The following is a 15,049-nucleotide window of genomic DNA, read 5'->3' as shown; positions in this document are numbered from 1 at the left end:
GCTATCCTTATGCACTATCTAGAACACGGCTATCCTTATGCACTATCTAGAACACGGCTATCCTTATGCACTATCTAGAACACGGCTATCCTTATGCACTATCTAGAACACAGCTATCCTTATGCACTATATAGAACACAGCTATCCTTATACACTATCTAGGACATGGCTATCCTTATGTACTATCTAGGACACAGCTATCCTTATGCACTATCTAGAACACTGCTATCCTTATGCACTATCTAGAACACGGCTATCCTTATGCACTATCTAGGACATGGCTATCCTTATGCACTATCTAGAACACAGCTATCCTTATGCACTATCTAGGACACAGCTATCCTTATGCACTATCTAGGACATGGCTATCCTTATGCACTATCTAGAACACAGCTATCCTTATGCACTATCTAGAACACAGCTATCCTTATGTACTATCTAGAACACAGCTATCCTTATGCACTATCTAGAACATAGCTATCCTTATGTACTATCTAGGACATGGCTATCCTTATGTACTATCTAGAACACAGCTATCCTTATGCACTATCTAGGACATGGCTATTGTTATGCACTATCTAGGACATGGCTATCCTTATGTACTATCTAGAGCAGCTTCTGTCCTTTCATGGCTGAGTTAAAAAGTGTGTCATACATTATACAGATCACAAATATAAAATATTAACAGAAAATGTTTACTGACCTTGAACTCAGGATCTGCTGCTGGAGAATATGACTTAAGAACATAAGGAGAATGGTCACAGACTTACTTTTTATAGTCGATGTTGAGGTTGGCAGTCATGGCAATTCCCTCGGCAATTGCACACGTGCCAGTAGTAACATCAATGATGGTTGCAATGGCACCTCCATGAACATACCTAGTCACAACAGCAGCAGAAGAGAAAGTTTCAGAAGTTCATGATATAGCCTCAAGATATAAACTATTCTAGTGTCTTTTTACATTTACCTCATGTTCAGTGTATTTAATAATGTTAAATAATACTCATATCCTTAACTTCGTTCACAGCATAAAGGATACTTGTAATAAAACTGGAGCTGAGTAGTAATCATATTACAGCATGAAAAAGCTAAAATGTAATTAAGAAACATTATGCTTGTATATATACCTATCCCTTGTTTAAAAGTTTAGAAAATGGGGATGGAGTCACGGCTCAGTAGTAAGGAGCATGTACTCTTGCAGAGCACCCAAATCAGTTCCCAGCACCCATGCTGGGTGGCTCACAACCACTTGCAACTCCAGCTCCAGGAGGAGCTGACACTACACACATAAACACACCATTTAAAATAATAATAAAAGTAACCTTTAAAGTTAGGAAGTACATACAGATAGAAGGAAGAAACCTTAAGGCCCTTAATATCAAGTCATGGCCAAACTACTGCAAAAACGTTCATCATACTCTGTTGTTCTATGTCCTATAATAATGTACTATATGCATCATTTAATATTATGTTAAAATTATAAAATTTAACCAATATAGATAATATTCATTAATGTGTTATAGATGTCTTCCTATATTAACAAATATGTATCTATATTGCCAATTTAATGTTGTCTTTGTAGTCCCTGGATATGTTCAGTGTATTTATTGTTAAATCATATTTATGAAGAGAAGCAACTCTCTCAACTCCATGCTGCTAGGATAGTTCTTACCCAGGTACCCCTTGAAGGTGAAGACCTGATTGAAACAAGCAAACCATTCTCTTCTCTGCTTTATTATAGAACATCACATATTCAAAGCCCAGGCCTTCCTCAAAGCTTCTGATGAACTGTTGGGCCTTAGACATTTGTTCTTCTTTCGCAAACCTGGGATCTGTAAAGAAATAGGGGTATGGGGACAGGAGAGTAAAAGAAAATGCCATGACAGAACTAAGCACCTGTATCCTGACAAAAATCATATGTAGATGGATAACTGATTGAAATGCTAAAGAAAGGAATGGAAAGGTCACAAGAAACAGCACAGTGGCTAGGGATGCAGTTTAATTGCAGAGTACTTGCCCAGCAGGCACAAAGCCCCGGGCTCCCAAGCCCCAGCACCACATAAAACTGTATGTGGTAGTGCATGACTGACTGCCTTGTTGGCACTTGGTAGGTAGAAGCAGAAAGATTAGAAGTTCAAGGCCATTCTTGGCTACATGGTGAGTTTGAGGCCAGTATGGACTACATGAAACCCTGTCTCAAAACAAACTAAAACAAAACAAAACAATACCTGAACAGAATATGACAGAACACAAACTCTCTACAATAGCAAAAACATACATGTAAACATACATAGACAGAGTAAAAAAAAGTGGCTACATACACATGGGAATCAGTGAATATGGAATCTGAATGCTAACAGTAAACTGAGTGAAACAGTCAGGTGCAGAGAGAAATTCTTCTGGCATAAGTCTGGTTTAAGTGGACTTTAGTGAGAGTGAGTAATCCAATAGTAAGGAAATGGTTTTCTTGGAAGATATGAGATAGTTCAGTCCAATAAATCACCATCTTTGGGTTAGAACCATTGTGACTCCTGAAATGAACTTAAGAGTTCAACATTCTGGTCAAGATTATCAAATTGTGAGGTATCTCATAAAAAATGAGAAAAATAAGTACAACAAATTTATTAACAGAATTTGAGCTTCTACCCCCATTTAACTGATGCAGAATCAACAAGATTTCCAGGGGTTTCTCATTTGGTTAAAGCCCAAGGATGGACAGAGCTGAAGGCTGTAGAGGAACAATAAGAGACTGGCATCCTTGGTGGGATGAAGGATTTGACAGAGGTACAAGAGGTGACAAGGCCAACTTTACACTAGAAAATGAACAATGTCCACCAAAATTGGCACGTGGGTCAGTAATGGTTTCCATGTATAGATCATTCCAGCAAAGCTGAGCAGGTAGAAGCCAGGTTGCATCAGGCTAAAGACATTCAATGAATTGTATGATATCAGAGTAATTTTAATAAAAAACACTATTTTATAGGGTTAGGGATCAGATCCAGGGCTCTGTACACACTTGTCAAGTCCTCTAAAAAGTTAATGTTGTGGACTGGGGTGGGAACAGGGTCTCCCTGTGTAGCCCAGGATGGTCTCAAACTCTCATCCTCCTGTCTGAGACATCCTCTACCATACCCAGCATTAAAATTTACTTTCAAGTAATTTAGTAGTTAAAACTTAATAAAGTAACTTACTTCAAAGCTATTTTTTCCCTTTTTTGATAAGGTGGAATAAGTCTTGGCTCTAAACTCAAGAATCTAAACAGAAACCTGAAAATGACCAACTATTCTTGGTTAAAGTAATGTGACTTTAGTCTCTTTCTTTCCTTCATCCATGAGAACACTGAGACATGGAAAGCTGAAGTACTTTGCCCAAGCTCACACAGTTTTCTGTGCTGTGTAGAACCAGAATTTCAACCTAAACATGTGTGGAACTAAACGTGGTAGTTAGTAATTTTGTCAATTTGACACAAGCTAAAGTCATTCAGAAACCTTAACTGAGGGACAGCCTTCACCATACTGCCTATAGTCAAGCTTGAGGGACCTGATTAGTGATTGGTTTGGGAGGACCCAGGCTATGTGGGTGGTGATACCCCTTGGTCCTGGGTGGTATAAGAAAACAGGCTGAACAAGCCATCCAGAGTAAGTCAGAAAGTAGCTTTCCTCAGTGGCTTCCAATTCAATTCCTGCTTCCCTTCATGACTGGTTTGTAAGTAGTAAACACAAAATAAATCCTTCCCTCTCCAAGTTGCTTTAAGTCATGGTGTTTACAGCAACAGAAAGCAAGCCAGGACACTAAGTTCCAAAGATTAAATTGAGCAACAGTTAGCTTTTGAGTGGCTCCCAAGACCATAAAATTGAATGGGATTAAAAAGATAAAGAGTATTATGTACTACGAAATGGGTACACCCTGTGGGAGTCTGATGGCAGTGTGTTGCTGTGTTCCTGAGACATTAGGATGAGCAATACAGTTGTGGCAGGTCTGCTTGCTGCTGAGAGATGCAGCAGGGAGCAATGTCACGAGCAGGTCCAGGGAGGGAAACACAGTGCCTGTGTCCTGTGTCCATGGTCAGTTCACTCATGAGGATAGGAGCAGATCAAGCTCAGGTACAGGGAGGAGGGGACAAGAGGTGGTCCGAGCCTGGAAATGCTCTTCTGCTGGCTTCTATTTTCATTTAGCTACACAGGGAGCAAAACCTGCTGAGAGTGAGAATGGGAAAGAATTAGAGGTGTGAGCAGAAAGAAAGGCCGGAAGCAGACATCCAGAAGAGAAGACAGGAGAGTCACTAGACTAGGAAAACAGGAGACAGGCTGTCAGGAAACACTGAGGGCTAATTAGAAGTCATCAAATAGGATAAAACCCTCAGAGAGTTCATTAAAATAGTTACTTAATACAAAGTGTGTTTAAAAATAAGACAAAACAATCAACCCAGAATGATAGGAAGTATAATTTTTGAGTGCTGGGTATGATGTGGAATAATGCTGTTGTGCACTGTAAAGATTTGTCACTTGTATTGGTTTAACAAAATGTTGATTGGCCAGTAACCAGGGAGGAAGTACAGGTGGGGCTATCAGACTAGGAGAATGCTGGGGAGAGGAAAGGCAGAGAGAAGTCGACAGCCAGATGCCACGTGCAAGAGGCCTATGCATCACTGGTAAACCAAGACCACGTGGAGATACACAGATTAATAGAAATGGGTTAATAATTAAGAAGAGCTAGCCAGTAAGAAGCCTGAGCCAGCAGCCAAACAGTTTATGATTAATATAAGCCCCTGTGTGTTTATTTGGGATTGAATGGCTGCAGGGTGGGGAGGTACAGAAACTTCTGGCAATGGTATGAGGTAGGTTGTCTTTGGACTTAAGTCTGAGAGATCAGAGGGTGTGCTGGCTAGTTTTATGTCAACTTGACATAAGCTAGAGTCATCAGAAAGGGAGCCTCTGTAAGGAAATGCCTCTTTAAGATCTGTCTTTAAGGCATTTTCTTAATTAGTGATTGATGGAGAAGGGCCCAGCCCATTGTGGGTGGTGCCGTCCCTGGGTTGGTGGTCCTGGGCTCTATAGGAAAGCAGGCTGAGAAAGTCATGGGGAGCAAGTCAGTAAGTAGCACACCTCCATGGCTTCTGCTCCTGCCTCCAAGTTCTAGACCCACTTGTGTCCCTGTTCTGACTTCCTTCAGTGATGGACTACAATGTGGAAGTATAAGGCAAATTAACCTTTTCCTCCCCAACTTGTCACAGCAATAGTAACAGAGGGTAATTACAGAGGGTAATGCAATAATTACAGAGAGTCATTCAAATTTTCTGATCTTCTCAAAGGGAAGGAGCCAGATTTCGAGATAAAGAGAAAAGAGACTGGTGATGTCAGCTTCAAGACGCCAGGTTGGGATCATCTTATTTTTGATACGTTTTGTGTTCTTCCATAATCTACAAAATTTAGTGAGATTTCTGGCTTATAAAACTGGGAACTATAGAACCCCAGTACCGTTTTTTCTCTCTCTTTCCCCTCTCCCTAATCTTCCCATTTCTCCTTTCCTCTTTCTTCTTCATTCCCTACTTGCTCTGCTTTTCACCACCTCCTTTTCCCTTCCTCTCCACTCTGAAATGGGGTCTTACTATGTAGCTCATGATGGTCATGAACTTGCTATGTGGCCCCAGCTGGCTGTGAGCTCATGGTCTTCCTGCCTCACCCTGCTGAGAGGGACTATATGCATGGAGAACTACCATGTCTTCCTTCTCTTTAAGTCATAATTAGTGCTTCGGTGTGTTACACTTTACATTGATATTCATATATTATTTCCGGGAAAGTGGCTGTTCTTACCAACAAAGCGAGTTTGGAAATCTTTAAAGATTTGAGGATTTTGTCTGTATGAAGGCAAACGTTTCCAGGAGCCATCTTCACATTTCTTCATGAACTGGTCAAAGAGGAGTCTTAGGTCCTTGCTCCAGCTGGGGTTTGGGAGACCATAGTCCTTGTGAATGACTTTCTCAGAAGAAAACAACCTCTAAAAGAGAAAAGAAAGGAAACGAGGACTAGGAGGTACATACTATTTCATATTTTCTACAACTTCCTAAGACTACCATACTGCTTTTCTTACTGCTAGAAGATGATCAGGAACTCCAGAGCTCATTTGTCCTACACCCCTTCATGGAGATGAGAATGACAAAAGGTCAATGATTTGTCCATCTTCTCCCAGATAGTTACTGGCAGAGATAGCATTAAACCCAGGTGAGCCAGTCACCAGACAGAGAGAGATGGACGGGTGAGATACACATGGTGTGGTAGTTTGCATATAATTGGTCCCCATAATCTCATAGTGAATGACACTATCAGGAGGTGTGACTTTGTTGGAATGGGTATGACCTTATTGGAGGTTGTGTGTCACTGTGGGGGTGGGCTTTAAGGTTTCCTATGATCAGGATATCACCAGTGTCTCAGACCATTTTCTGTTGCCTACAAGATGAAGGACTCTCAGCAACTTCACCAGCACCATGTCTTCCTGCACACTGCCATGCATCCCACCAAGATGATACTGGACTGAACCTTAGAACTGTAAATAAGCCATCCCAATTGTCGTCAGATATCCACCCCAACCATACCTGTAGCGCTGTGACTAAACAGGCGTGGTCACAGCTGAGGCCGTGACAGAGGACAGGACTAGATCTGGGGTCACAGACCCCAGAACTTGCTCTTGCTGCTGTCTGGGTCATAGGTCCACTTCTGACACCAGATATTGCGTGGGAATCAAGATTCACAAGACCCAGTACAGGTTAAGTGAAGTTTATTCGGGAGAATGCACTTACACAAGAGGCGGGTGACCGCCACAGTTCCAGCTCCAAGGATCTTCCCAGGCTGTTCCCTGTGACCCAACCAGCCACAAGAGAGAGCTCTGGGATCCTCGACCCCAGATCTAGTCATATCCTCCATCACATACTCACCTGTGACCACGCCCATTTGGGTGTTGTCAGTGCTACAGGTATGGGTGGGTTGGATATCTCACTACATCCAATTAAATGTTTTCCTTTATAAGAGTTGCCATGGTCATGGTGTCTCTTCACAGCAATAGACCCTAACTAGGACACACAGGAAGCCAGAGCACAGGGAATGGTAGTATTTGGCTCTTTGGCCTGAATATTGATAAGTAGATATTAGAAAGAGTAGTGAATATAAAAACAAAAAGGAACAAACAACAACAACAACAACAAAATCAATGTATGTACATGTAAGGAGGCATGAGACAGTTTTGAAGGGTTTTATTATACTCTATGCAATAGGAACTATTATCCCCATTTTACAGATGATGAAATTAAGGTCTAAAAGAAGCTAGGCAATATCACAGTGTAAGAGAAGGAGCAGTAAGATATAGAGGTATAGACAAAGCCTCAATGCTAAGCTAACTGGTTTAAATTATATCTGCAGCACTCTCAGATTATTTAAGCAGGGAATAACATACTCAGGTTTGGTCATGATAGGAAAGAGAATGGCAATGCCCAAGACTGCAAATGGAGGCCTCTACTTGGAGGCTACTGGAGTAACTCAGTGAGAATTATGAGACCATAAAGCAGAACTCAGAAATGACTTCCACAAAGCAAATGAAGGAATAGGACAAACACTACAACCAATCCCTGGTGTATGAATGGCACCATGGAGTAAATGATAGTTAATTACAAGAACGAATACAAGAGGGACAAGGAGGAGGCTGAGAGAAGGGAGCTGGTGTCATGGTAACTGTGCCTTTCACTCACGATACTTCTCTGGAGCACTGAGCACTGCCACCATTCCAGTCAATAACTGAAGTGTTGGAGGACTAGGAAGACACAGTGTGATCTATGATGGAGCATAAAGCAGATACTCACAGACAGGAAAGCAGCTGCAAAAATCTCAGAGTAGTTAAGATTATGGAAGGTATAAACTATGGCCTTCTGCTTCTAGTCAGCACTAGCAATCCATTGTGACTAATGTATGTATCACTTGGACCGCACCACTGACATCAAAATACCACGCTATACTCACTGATGGAAGAATCAGCCAGCCTAGCCAAAATATCCAGTTTCTAGCTCAATGAAAGACTCTAAGACTCTGTCTTAAGGCAAAAATAAGGTGCAGAGTGATAAAGGAGGGCATTTGACAGCCTGCCCTGGCTTCTGTAAGCATGTGATGGATGTGGCACACACAGACACACACGTATATATTAGGGCTTGGGGACATAGCTCAGTGATAGACAGCAATTTGACTCTGTTTTTTTTTTTGTAAGAACACACTTATATATAATAAACTGCTGTAAACTATAATTGCCACCTATCTGTGCTGTAGTGTTTATACCCTATGACTGTATTTTGGTATTGGTTATTCAGCCTCTCTATTCTCTCTCCTCTTACTGATCTCTAGCAACCAGTACTCTCTGCTTCTATGAAATTAGCTTTTTTAGTTTTCATGTATGAGTGAGAGCTCTTGATATTGCCTTTCTGATACATCCCCCAAGTTCTTCGAATATAATTTTCTTAAATACACTTCATAATCTGAGAATAACTTTTTTGGTGCTGCCATTTAAAATTATTTAGTATTCACTTTCTCATGTTCTTAGTCTTAGTATCACCATGTGTATGTATGTATGGTGTATGTGGATGTGTCTGCTTGGGTTGAGCTTGGCTGTTTGGATGAGAATGGACCCTACAGGCTCATGTATTTTAATATTTGGTTCTCAGCTGGTTTAACTATTAGGGAAAGATTAGAAGGTATGGTCTTATTGGAGGAGGTGTGTCACTGGGAGAGGACTTTGAGACTTTTAAAGCTCATGCCATTCCCAGTTAACTCTCTTTGCCTCTTACTTGTAGATAAGGATGTAAGGTCTCAGTTACTGCTGCAGCACCGTGCCTGCCTGCTGCCACCATGCTCCCTACCATGATGTTCATGGACTCGCCCTCTGAAGGTATAAGCACCAAATATACTCCTTCTGTAAGTTGCCTTGGTCATGGTATCCTCACAGTGTCTTGGCCCCAGTCAGATCTCTTAAATAAGCACTCCCAGCTTGTAACATCCTTTTATGGGCTAATTGAAGACTATCAGAATGACTCCCCGGGCCCTCCTACCTAGTTTAAACTTTTTTTTTTGAGACAGATCTCACTATGTAGTTGTTCTGGAACTCACTATGGAGAATGAGCCAGCCAGGAACTCCGACTTCTGCTTCCCGAGTGCTGGAATTTAAAGGTATGCTCTACCACACCCAGTCTGATTTTAACTTTTAAATAAAATCCAATATATTTTCTTGAGTTCTATTATGTGCCCTGTTTTTATACTAGGGTCAGGAAAGAAAAAAATAAAAGACCTAGACCCTGCCTTAAGTGTTAGCAGCCTCAGATATGGGAAGTATCTCTACAGACAGAGACACAAGTGCTCTCAGGCAACACTTACAAACAACAAACACACACCAACAAAAAAAACCCAGAGGGATTTCTTGCAACTAAAGTTCATGAAAGTGAGAACCAGGGTTACACTCAGCAAAGACACAAGAGTATAAAATGACCACATGACACACTGGAGAATTGCTAGGATCTCAGACTTCACGGATTGAAAGTGCAGAGAAAATAGGCACCGCAAGATATGGCTGACAAAACAGAAGAGGGAACACAGCATAGGTCTTAAGTTTAACCTTCTAGTTCAATGGACTGTTTAAAAAAATTGTGTGCAAGGTGATTTAAGGTAGCACAAGGACAAAGATAGATGGGTGTTTAAATATTACGAACAACATAATATATAATTACAGAGATAATAAAATCCTTTACATTATATATCTATATAATTTGAAAGACATGAGTAGCATATCACACTTGTTACAACACAAATGTCTTTACTTAGGACGAAGCTATTTAAAGAGGCAATCATGGTTCAGTGGTTAAGAACATGGGGTTTTCTTCCAGGGAATGCAGGTTTAATTTCCAGCACCCACAAGGCCTCACAACATCTGTAACTCCAGTCCCAGGAGAGCCAACAACTTCTTCTGGCCTCTGTAGGCACTGCCACACATAGTATACAGACATACATGAGGCAACACACAGAAATTTTAAAAATATTTTTTTCTTTTTTTTTAATGGAAAGGACCATGTGAAAAAAATCATGAAAGTGATACTTGAGTGTGAAAAATGATGAGTTAAAATGGTGAGGAAAAAGGGAAGGGGCCAAAGACTGTTGAAAGGTCTACGTTAGATGTGGTCCAAGGCTGAACTAGGAATGGAGGAGTAAGAAGAAAAGGGTTAAGTGACATTCAGTAGTAGAACCCAGGGAAATGGGGAATTACTAACTTCAGGAAAGAGAAAGCAAGCACAAGAGTCCTTGATGATTCCAGAGTTGTGGCTTTGATGGCATGGTTACAAGGAAAAGATGTCTGTTCGAGTGAAAGTGTGGATCAGAGAGAACGAGAGTGGAACTACTAATCTTAGTGTGAGGCATGTTGAGTTACGTTACATGGACAATGTGGTGGGAAATAAAAGCAACTCAATTTTCAGTTCAAAGAGGCGAGAACTAAGAGCTACCTGCAGTAAATGCACTTGTAAATTCGCAGTACAGTTGTGAATGAAGGATGAATCCTAGGGGTAATCATTACCCTTTGTTCTTAGTAGAGGAAAGGTCATGCTTGATCTTTAGTTATACATTTATGAGAACTGGAGTTATAAGAGAAGTTATGACTTTTATGCCTCCTTAAAGACAGAAAGCCTGTAAATACTAATGTTCCGTTGTATTCAGCACAGACTGCCAGGCACCAACACGTAATTAAAGAAACGAATCCATATTTGTGGTTGTAAGATTAGCACAATGCATTTCCTTTTCTAGTGGGCAAGATGGTACCTAATTAGTAATGAGTCTACATTCATTATTCTTTTCAAATTGTGTGTCCACCATTGAGCTATACCTCCAGCCCTCACTTACCGTCTGCCAGGAAGCTGCAATAGCTTGAGAGAGATGCCACAGTCACCTAATAACCAAAGTTCTCTTTTGGTTCTTGCTCAAAACAGAGCGGTTCTCTGTTGTTCCTTAGTCATTTGTTATAACATAAAGAATACAGGCTTTGAATTTGGCAAACTAACCCCATTCTCCCAAGCTAATTCCTTTGGAGGAAAGTTTCTTTTTCCTTTTCTAACAGTAGTATGTCTTACTTACCATCAATGGGCAATGATGCCTGGAATATAGTTGGAGCTCAAAAAGTACAGACTACATCAATACAACAAAGTAGGGATGCAAATAAGGGCAGAGAATTAGTTAAGACTTACATCCCAGGCATGCTAAACGCTTCCCTTGCATTATCTCATTTAATCTTATCCTCTAAGATGATGATAATGGGTCAGAGAGGGCGTAATTGATCATCTGACAGTTAGAAGCCTCTTCCCAAGTTGGTTATAAGGAGTCAGAGACCATCAGGATTAGATACCTGGAAAGATAAGTGCTCTTCTCCAGGGGTCTGTAATGGCTGACTCTTTCTCGGGTTTGCTGGGTGACCTTGTAAACCTTTCTTATTATCTCAGTAGCAGTGGCGGTCCAATCCCTGCTGACCTATTTCAACCTTGAGTTATGTTCCCTTCCGGTTCCTCCAGATTCGAATCTCAAGGCTGAAGAGCCCCTGCTCCCCGTTACAGCCAAGGGTCGGTGTTAGCTTAGCTTCAGCCCTGCTGTCTCCCTGCGCTCACCCGCCGCGGAGTCCCAAGACTCACCCACACCAGTCCGGGTCGCCTCGCAGGCAGAGCCCCAAGAGTGCGCAGGCGCGCAGCGCAGCTTCTCAGCATCGCTCAGGCCAAGGACAGGACGCGGTTATCTCCTCTCACCTAGAAAGAGCCGCATTACCACACACGCCGACACGCCGGCCCGGGACTATGACTGTGGAGGCGAGTGGAGGGCGGAGCCGAGCGCCGCTAGGGATGCTGGCGCCTCCCCGAACCCGGGCGGACCAACCCCTCACCGCCCGCTTTTGGTTCCGGGACAGTTTGCATCCGGCTTTACAGTCTCGGTAACCGCAGGCACCGACCCCTGCACACGCGCTGCGAGTCAGTTGACATCTTCAGTTCCTTGTCCCCAGGCAGTTAGCTCTTCACCCCGCGAAAGACTCAGAGTTTACAAGAAGTGAATAACCTTTGGGAACCGGTTGACGGTGTTGATAAATGGACTTCTGGGTGCACAGCATTTGCCCTTTTAAAATTGTCAGTCCACCAGGCGGCGGTGGTGCACACCTTTAATCACAGCACTCGGGAAGCCAAGGCAGGTGGATCTCTGAGTTCGAGGCCAGCTTAGTCTGCAGAGCGAGTTCCAGGATAGCCAGATACATAGAGAATCCCTGTCACAAACAAACAACCAAACAACAAAAAAGTCAGTTTCTTTCAATTGCCTCCTGTGTGTGTGTGTGTGTGTGTGTGTGTGTGTGTGTGTCCGTCTGTTCCCGCGTGTCTGTACTGAAAAGGATGTGTATCAACTTTTACTCTAGCACGATAGAGTAAACTGAACTGGCTAATGGGAACCTCTTGGTTTAAAGAATATGTAATTATCCACTGGTTTGTTGTTCATTTTTGTGCTGCCGATTACTAGACAAACAGAATAATCTCACAAAGGAACACAGAAATAAGGGATGCGCCACCAACACCCGGCGATTTGCTAGTTTTTAAATAATAATCATAACGAAAATCGAAGGGGTTGGTTACTTAAGACTTTAGCCGATTGAGTTCAGAGAAGGCTGCAGTCTTTTTATGTGAACAAAATTTTATCCAGTTGGGAGTATTCTAACATTTGGATAGTGGTGGCATAAGCCTTTAATTTCAGCACTTGGGAGGCAGAAGCAGGAGGATCTCTATGAGTTCTAGGCCAACCTGGTCTACAGAGTGAGTTCAGCCCAGCCAAGACTCCAGCACCACATGTACCTGTATGGTGCCATGCTTCCTGTCATGATGATAACGGACTCAATTTCTGAAACTGTAGATGAGACAACTCAATTAAATGCTTTCCTTTGAAGAGTTGCTGTGGTCAATAAGACAATACCCAAAGCTCTGAGGAAATCATCAGAAATTATAAACTTAAGAACAAGACAAAGCATCAGGTCTTGCCCTGAAAGCTAATACATTTTGAAAATGTCACTAAGGGCAGAACATTAACTGTCAGAAAGCCTTGCTGCTTCAGACATAAGAATTAGGTTTGAATTTTATACTGATGCATCAGATTTTTACCACAAAAATCCCCTAGATAAATTTACATTTTAAAATATCTTATGATGTTTTTAAAAATAATATTGATGAGCCGGGTATTGGTGGTACACGCCTGTAATCCCAGCACTCAGCAGGCTCTCTGTGAGTTCGAGGCCAGCCTGGTCTACAGAGTGAGTTCCAGGACAGCCTCCAAAACAATACAGAGAAACCCTGTCTCAAAAAACATATAAAACAAAACAAAACAAAACAAAAATTGATGACCATGAAAGTTTTCAGATTTGGAGTTCAGTGGGTGTTGTGGTCCTAAGGGCTCCCTCGGGGGAGGGGTGAGAAGGTGCAAGATTAACTATAGCACAGACCTTGGGAGTCAGGTGAAAGGACAACGGCCGACTCCTTATTTAGCAACAAATACAAACTTATTATATACTCTCCCAGCAACCAGGCGTTCTGATCCCTTGACGTTGTGTAGTCGCCCCTCATTGCCTGGGCAGGGTCAGGCCCGCTGACAGCAAGTGTCAAACTCATTTGGCTCATCTCTCAGCCCAGTAGGCCATAACTTCCTACAAATGGGGGCATGGGATTGTCATTATCAGTAAGAGATTTATTATGAGAATTACTAACATTATAGATAGACAGAAAGGTGTAGCTCAGAAGGGGCTCTGATGAGAGCTCAGGCCTTGGGAACAAAGTGGGGTCCTTTCCTATCAGGTCTCAGCAGAAGTTGAAAGTTTCCTGACAGAGAAGTGATTTAGCCCACAGCAGGGGTCTTCATGGTGGGGAGGGAGTGTGCCACTCTGAGGATGTAGGCAATGAGGAAGAGCTTCACACCCAGTTGAGTTGTATAATATATTGGCAGCCCTCTGATGTCCTGGAGTCTGTGGCCTGAGTCTGTAAATTGCCTTGGGGAAATGAGAATGGTGTGTGCCATTGTCCTGGAATTCAGGCACCTGGCAAGTCTGTTAGAAGGGACAGAAATTCACACACAGGTTCTCTGTAGCAGGATTGACATTTCCTTTACAGGGGCTATAAGAAAGAGTGGTGGAAAGTGGGTGAGGCTGAATTAGCTCCCAGTTCAAAACCAAACATATCATAAACAGATTTATTACCCAGTGTATAAGTGTATCTCACATATGTGATAGTCCCATCTAACTAGAGCTATGAAGCTGTTAAAGGGCTTTAGCCCAAACATAAATGTTAAAAGCCACACACAATTAAGAGGAACCACAGGCATTAAATTCCTGCCTTTTAAATTTAGCTATTTCCTATTTTACTAAAAGTAAATCAACTTTTGTTTTGTTTTAGACTTGGTCTCACTATGTAATTTTAACTGGCCTGGAACTATGTTGAATAGAATTGGTTTCCTTGAACTCACAGAGATCTGCCTGCCTCTGCTTGCCAGGTACTGGGATTAAGGACTATACCACCACACCTGGTATAATCATCATTTTAAAGAAAGTGTAATTGCTGTGAATATAAAGCACTAATATACCCATCAACCTTTATAAATAATATTTTGGTTATGATGAACATAACTGCTTATAAATATTTCTCATAAGGTTTACATTTTAAGCAATTTTATTAGTATGTGCTACATATATAATAATGTATTTTCAAGGGAATTTTCATACATGAATATAACACATTTCAATCATATTTACTACCTTACCTTCCATCTCTCCTCTCTTCTAGCTAACCTCTTCTCTTCTCAACCTGCCCTTTCTAATTTAATATCTTTTTAGATTTTAAGCATATTTTACTAATTTTTGATAATTTTATACAAGCAAACCATGTATTTGATCATATGCACCACATTCTTCTATTTTAAAAAAGCTTATGGAGTCTAATTTGTGCTGTCCATTGACTTGTGGGTATGGGGCC

At 41.7% G+C, this 15,049-nt stretch overlaps 1 protein-coding gene across 1 annotated transcript; it reads right to left on the bottom strand.

Annotated features, from left to right (window-relative positions):
* Positions 1-437: 437 nt before the first annotated feature.
* Positions 438-11,900, bottom strand: LOC121138567 (acyl-coenzyme A thioesterase THEM4-like). The gene is made up of 4 exons (XM_040741238.1): positions 11,696-11,900; positions 5,814-5,997; positions 1,673-1,832; positions 438-878 (listed from the first exon to the last, which is right to left on the bottom strand). The coding sequence occupies exons 1-4, from the start codon at positions 11,765-11,767 to the stop codon at positions 767-769; spliced, it is 528 nt and encodes a 175-aa protein (XP_040597172.1). The 5' UTR covers positions 11,768-11,900; the 3' UTR covers positions 438-766.
* Between the last annotated feature and the right edge of the window lie 3,149 nt (positions 11,901-15,049).

The sequence above is a fragment of the Mesocricetus auratus genome, unplaced genomic scaffold (genome assembly GCF_017639785.1).
Source record: "Mesocricetus auratus isolate SY011 unplaced genomic scaffold, BCM_Maur_2.0 contig_7848_pilon_obj, whole genome shotgun sequence".
NCBI lineage: Eukaryota > Metazoa > Chordata > Mammalia > Rodentia > Cricetidae > Mesocricetus > Mesocricetus auratus.
This window is presented reverse-complemented; position numbering and strand designations above follow the sequence as displayed.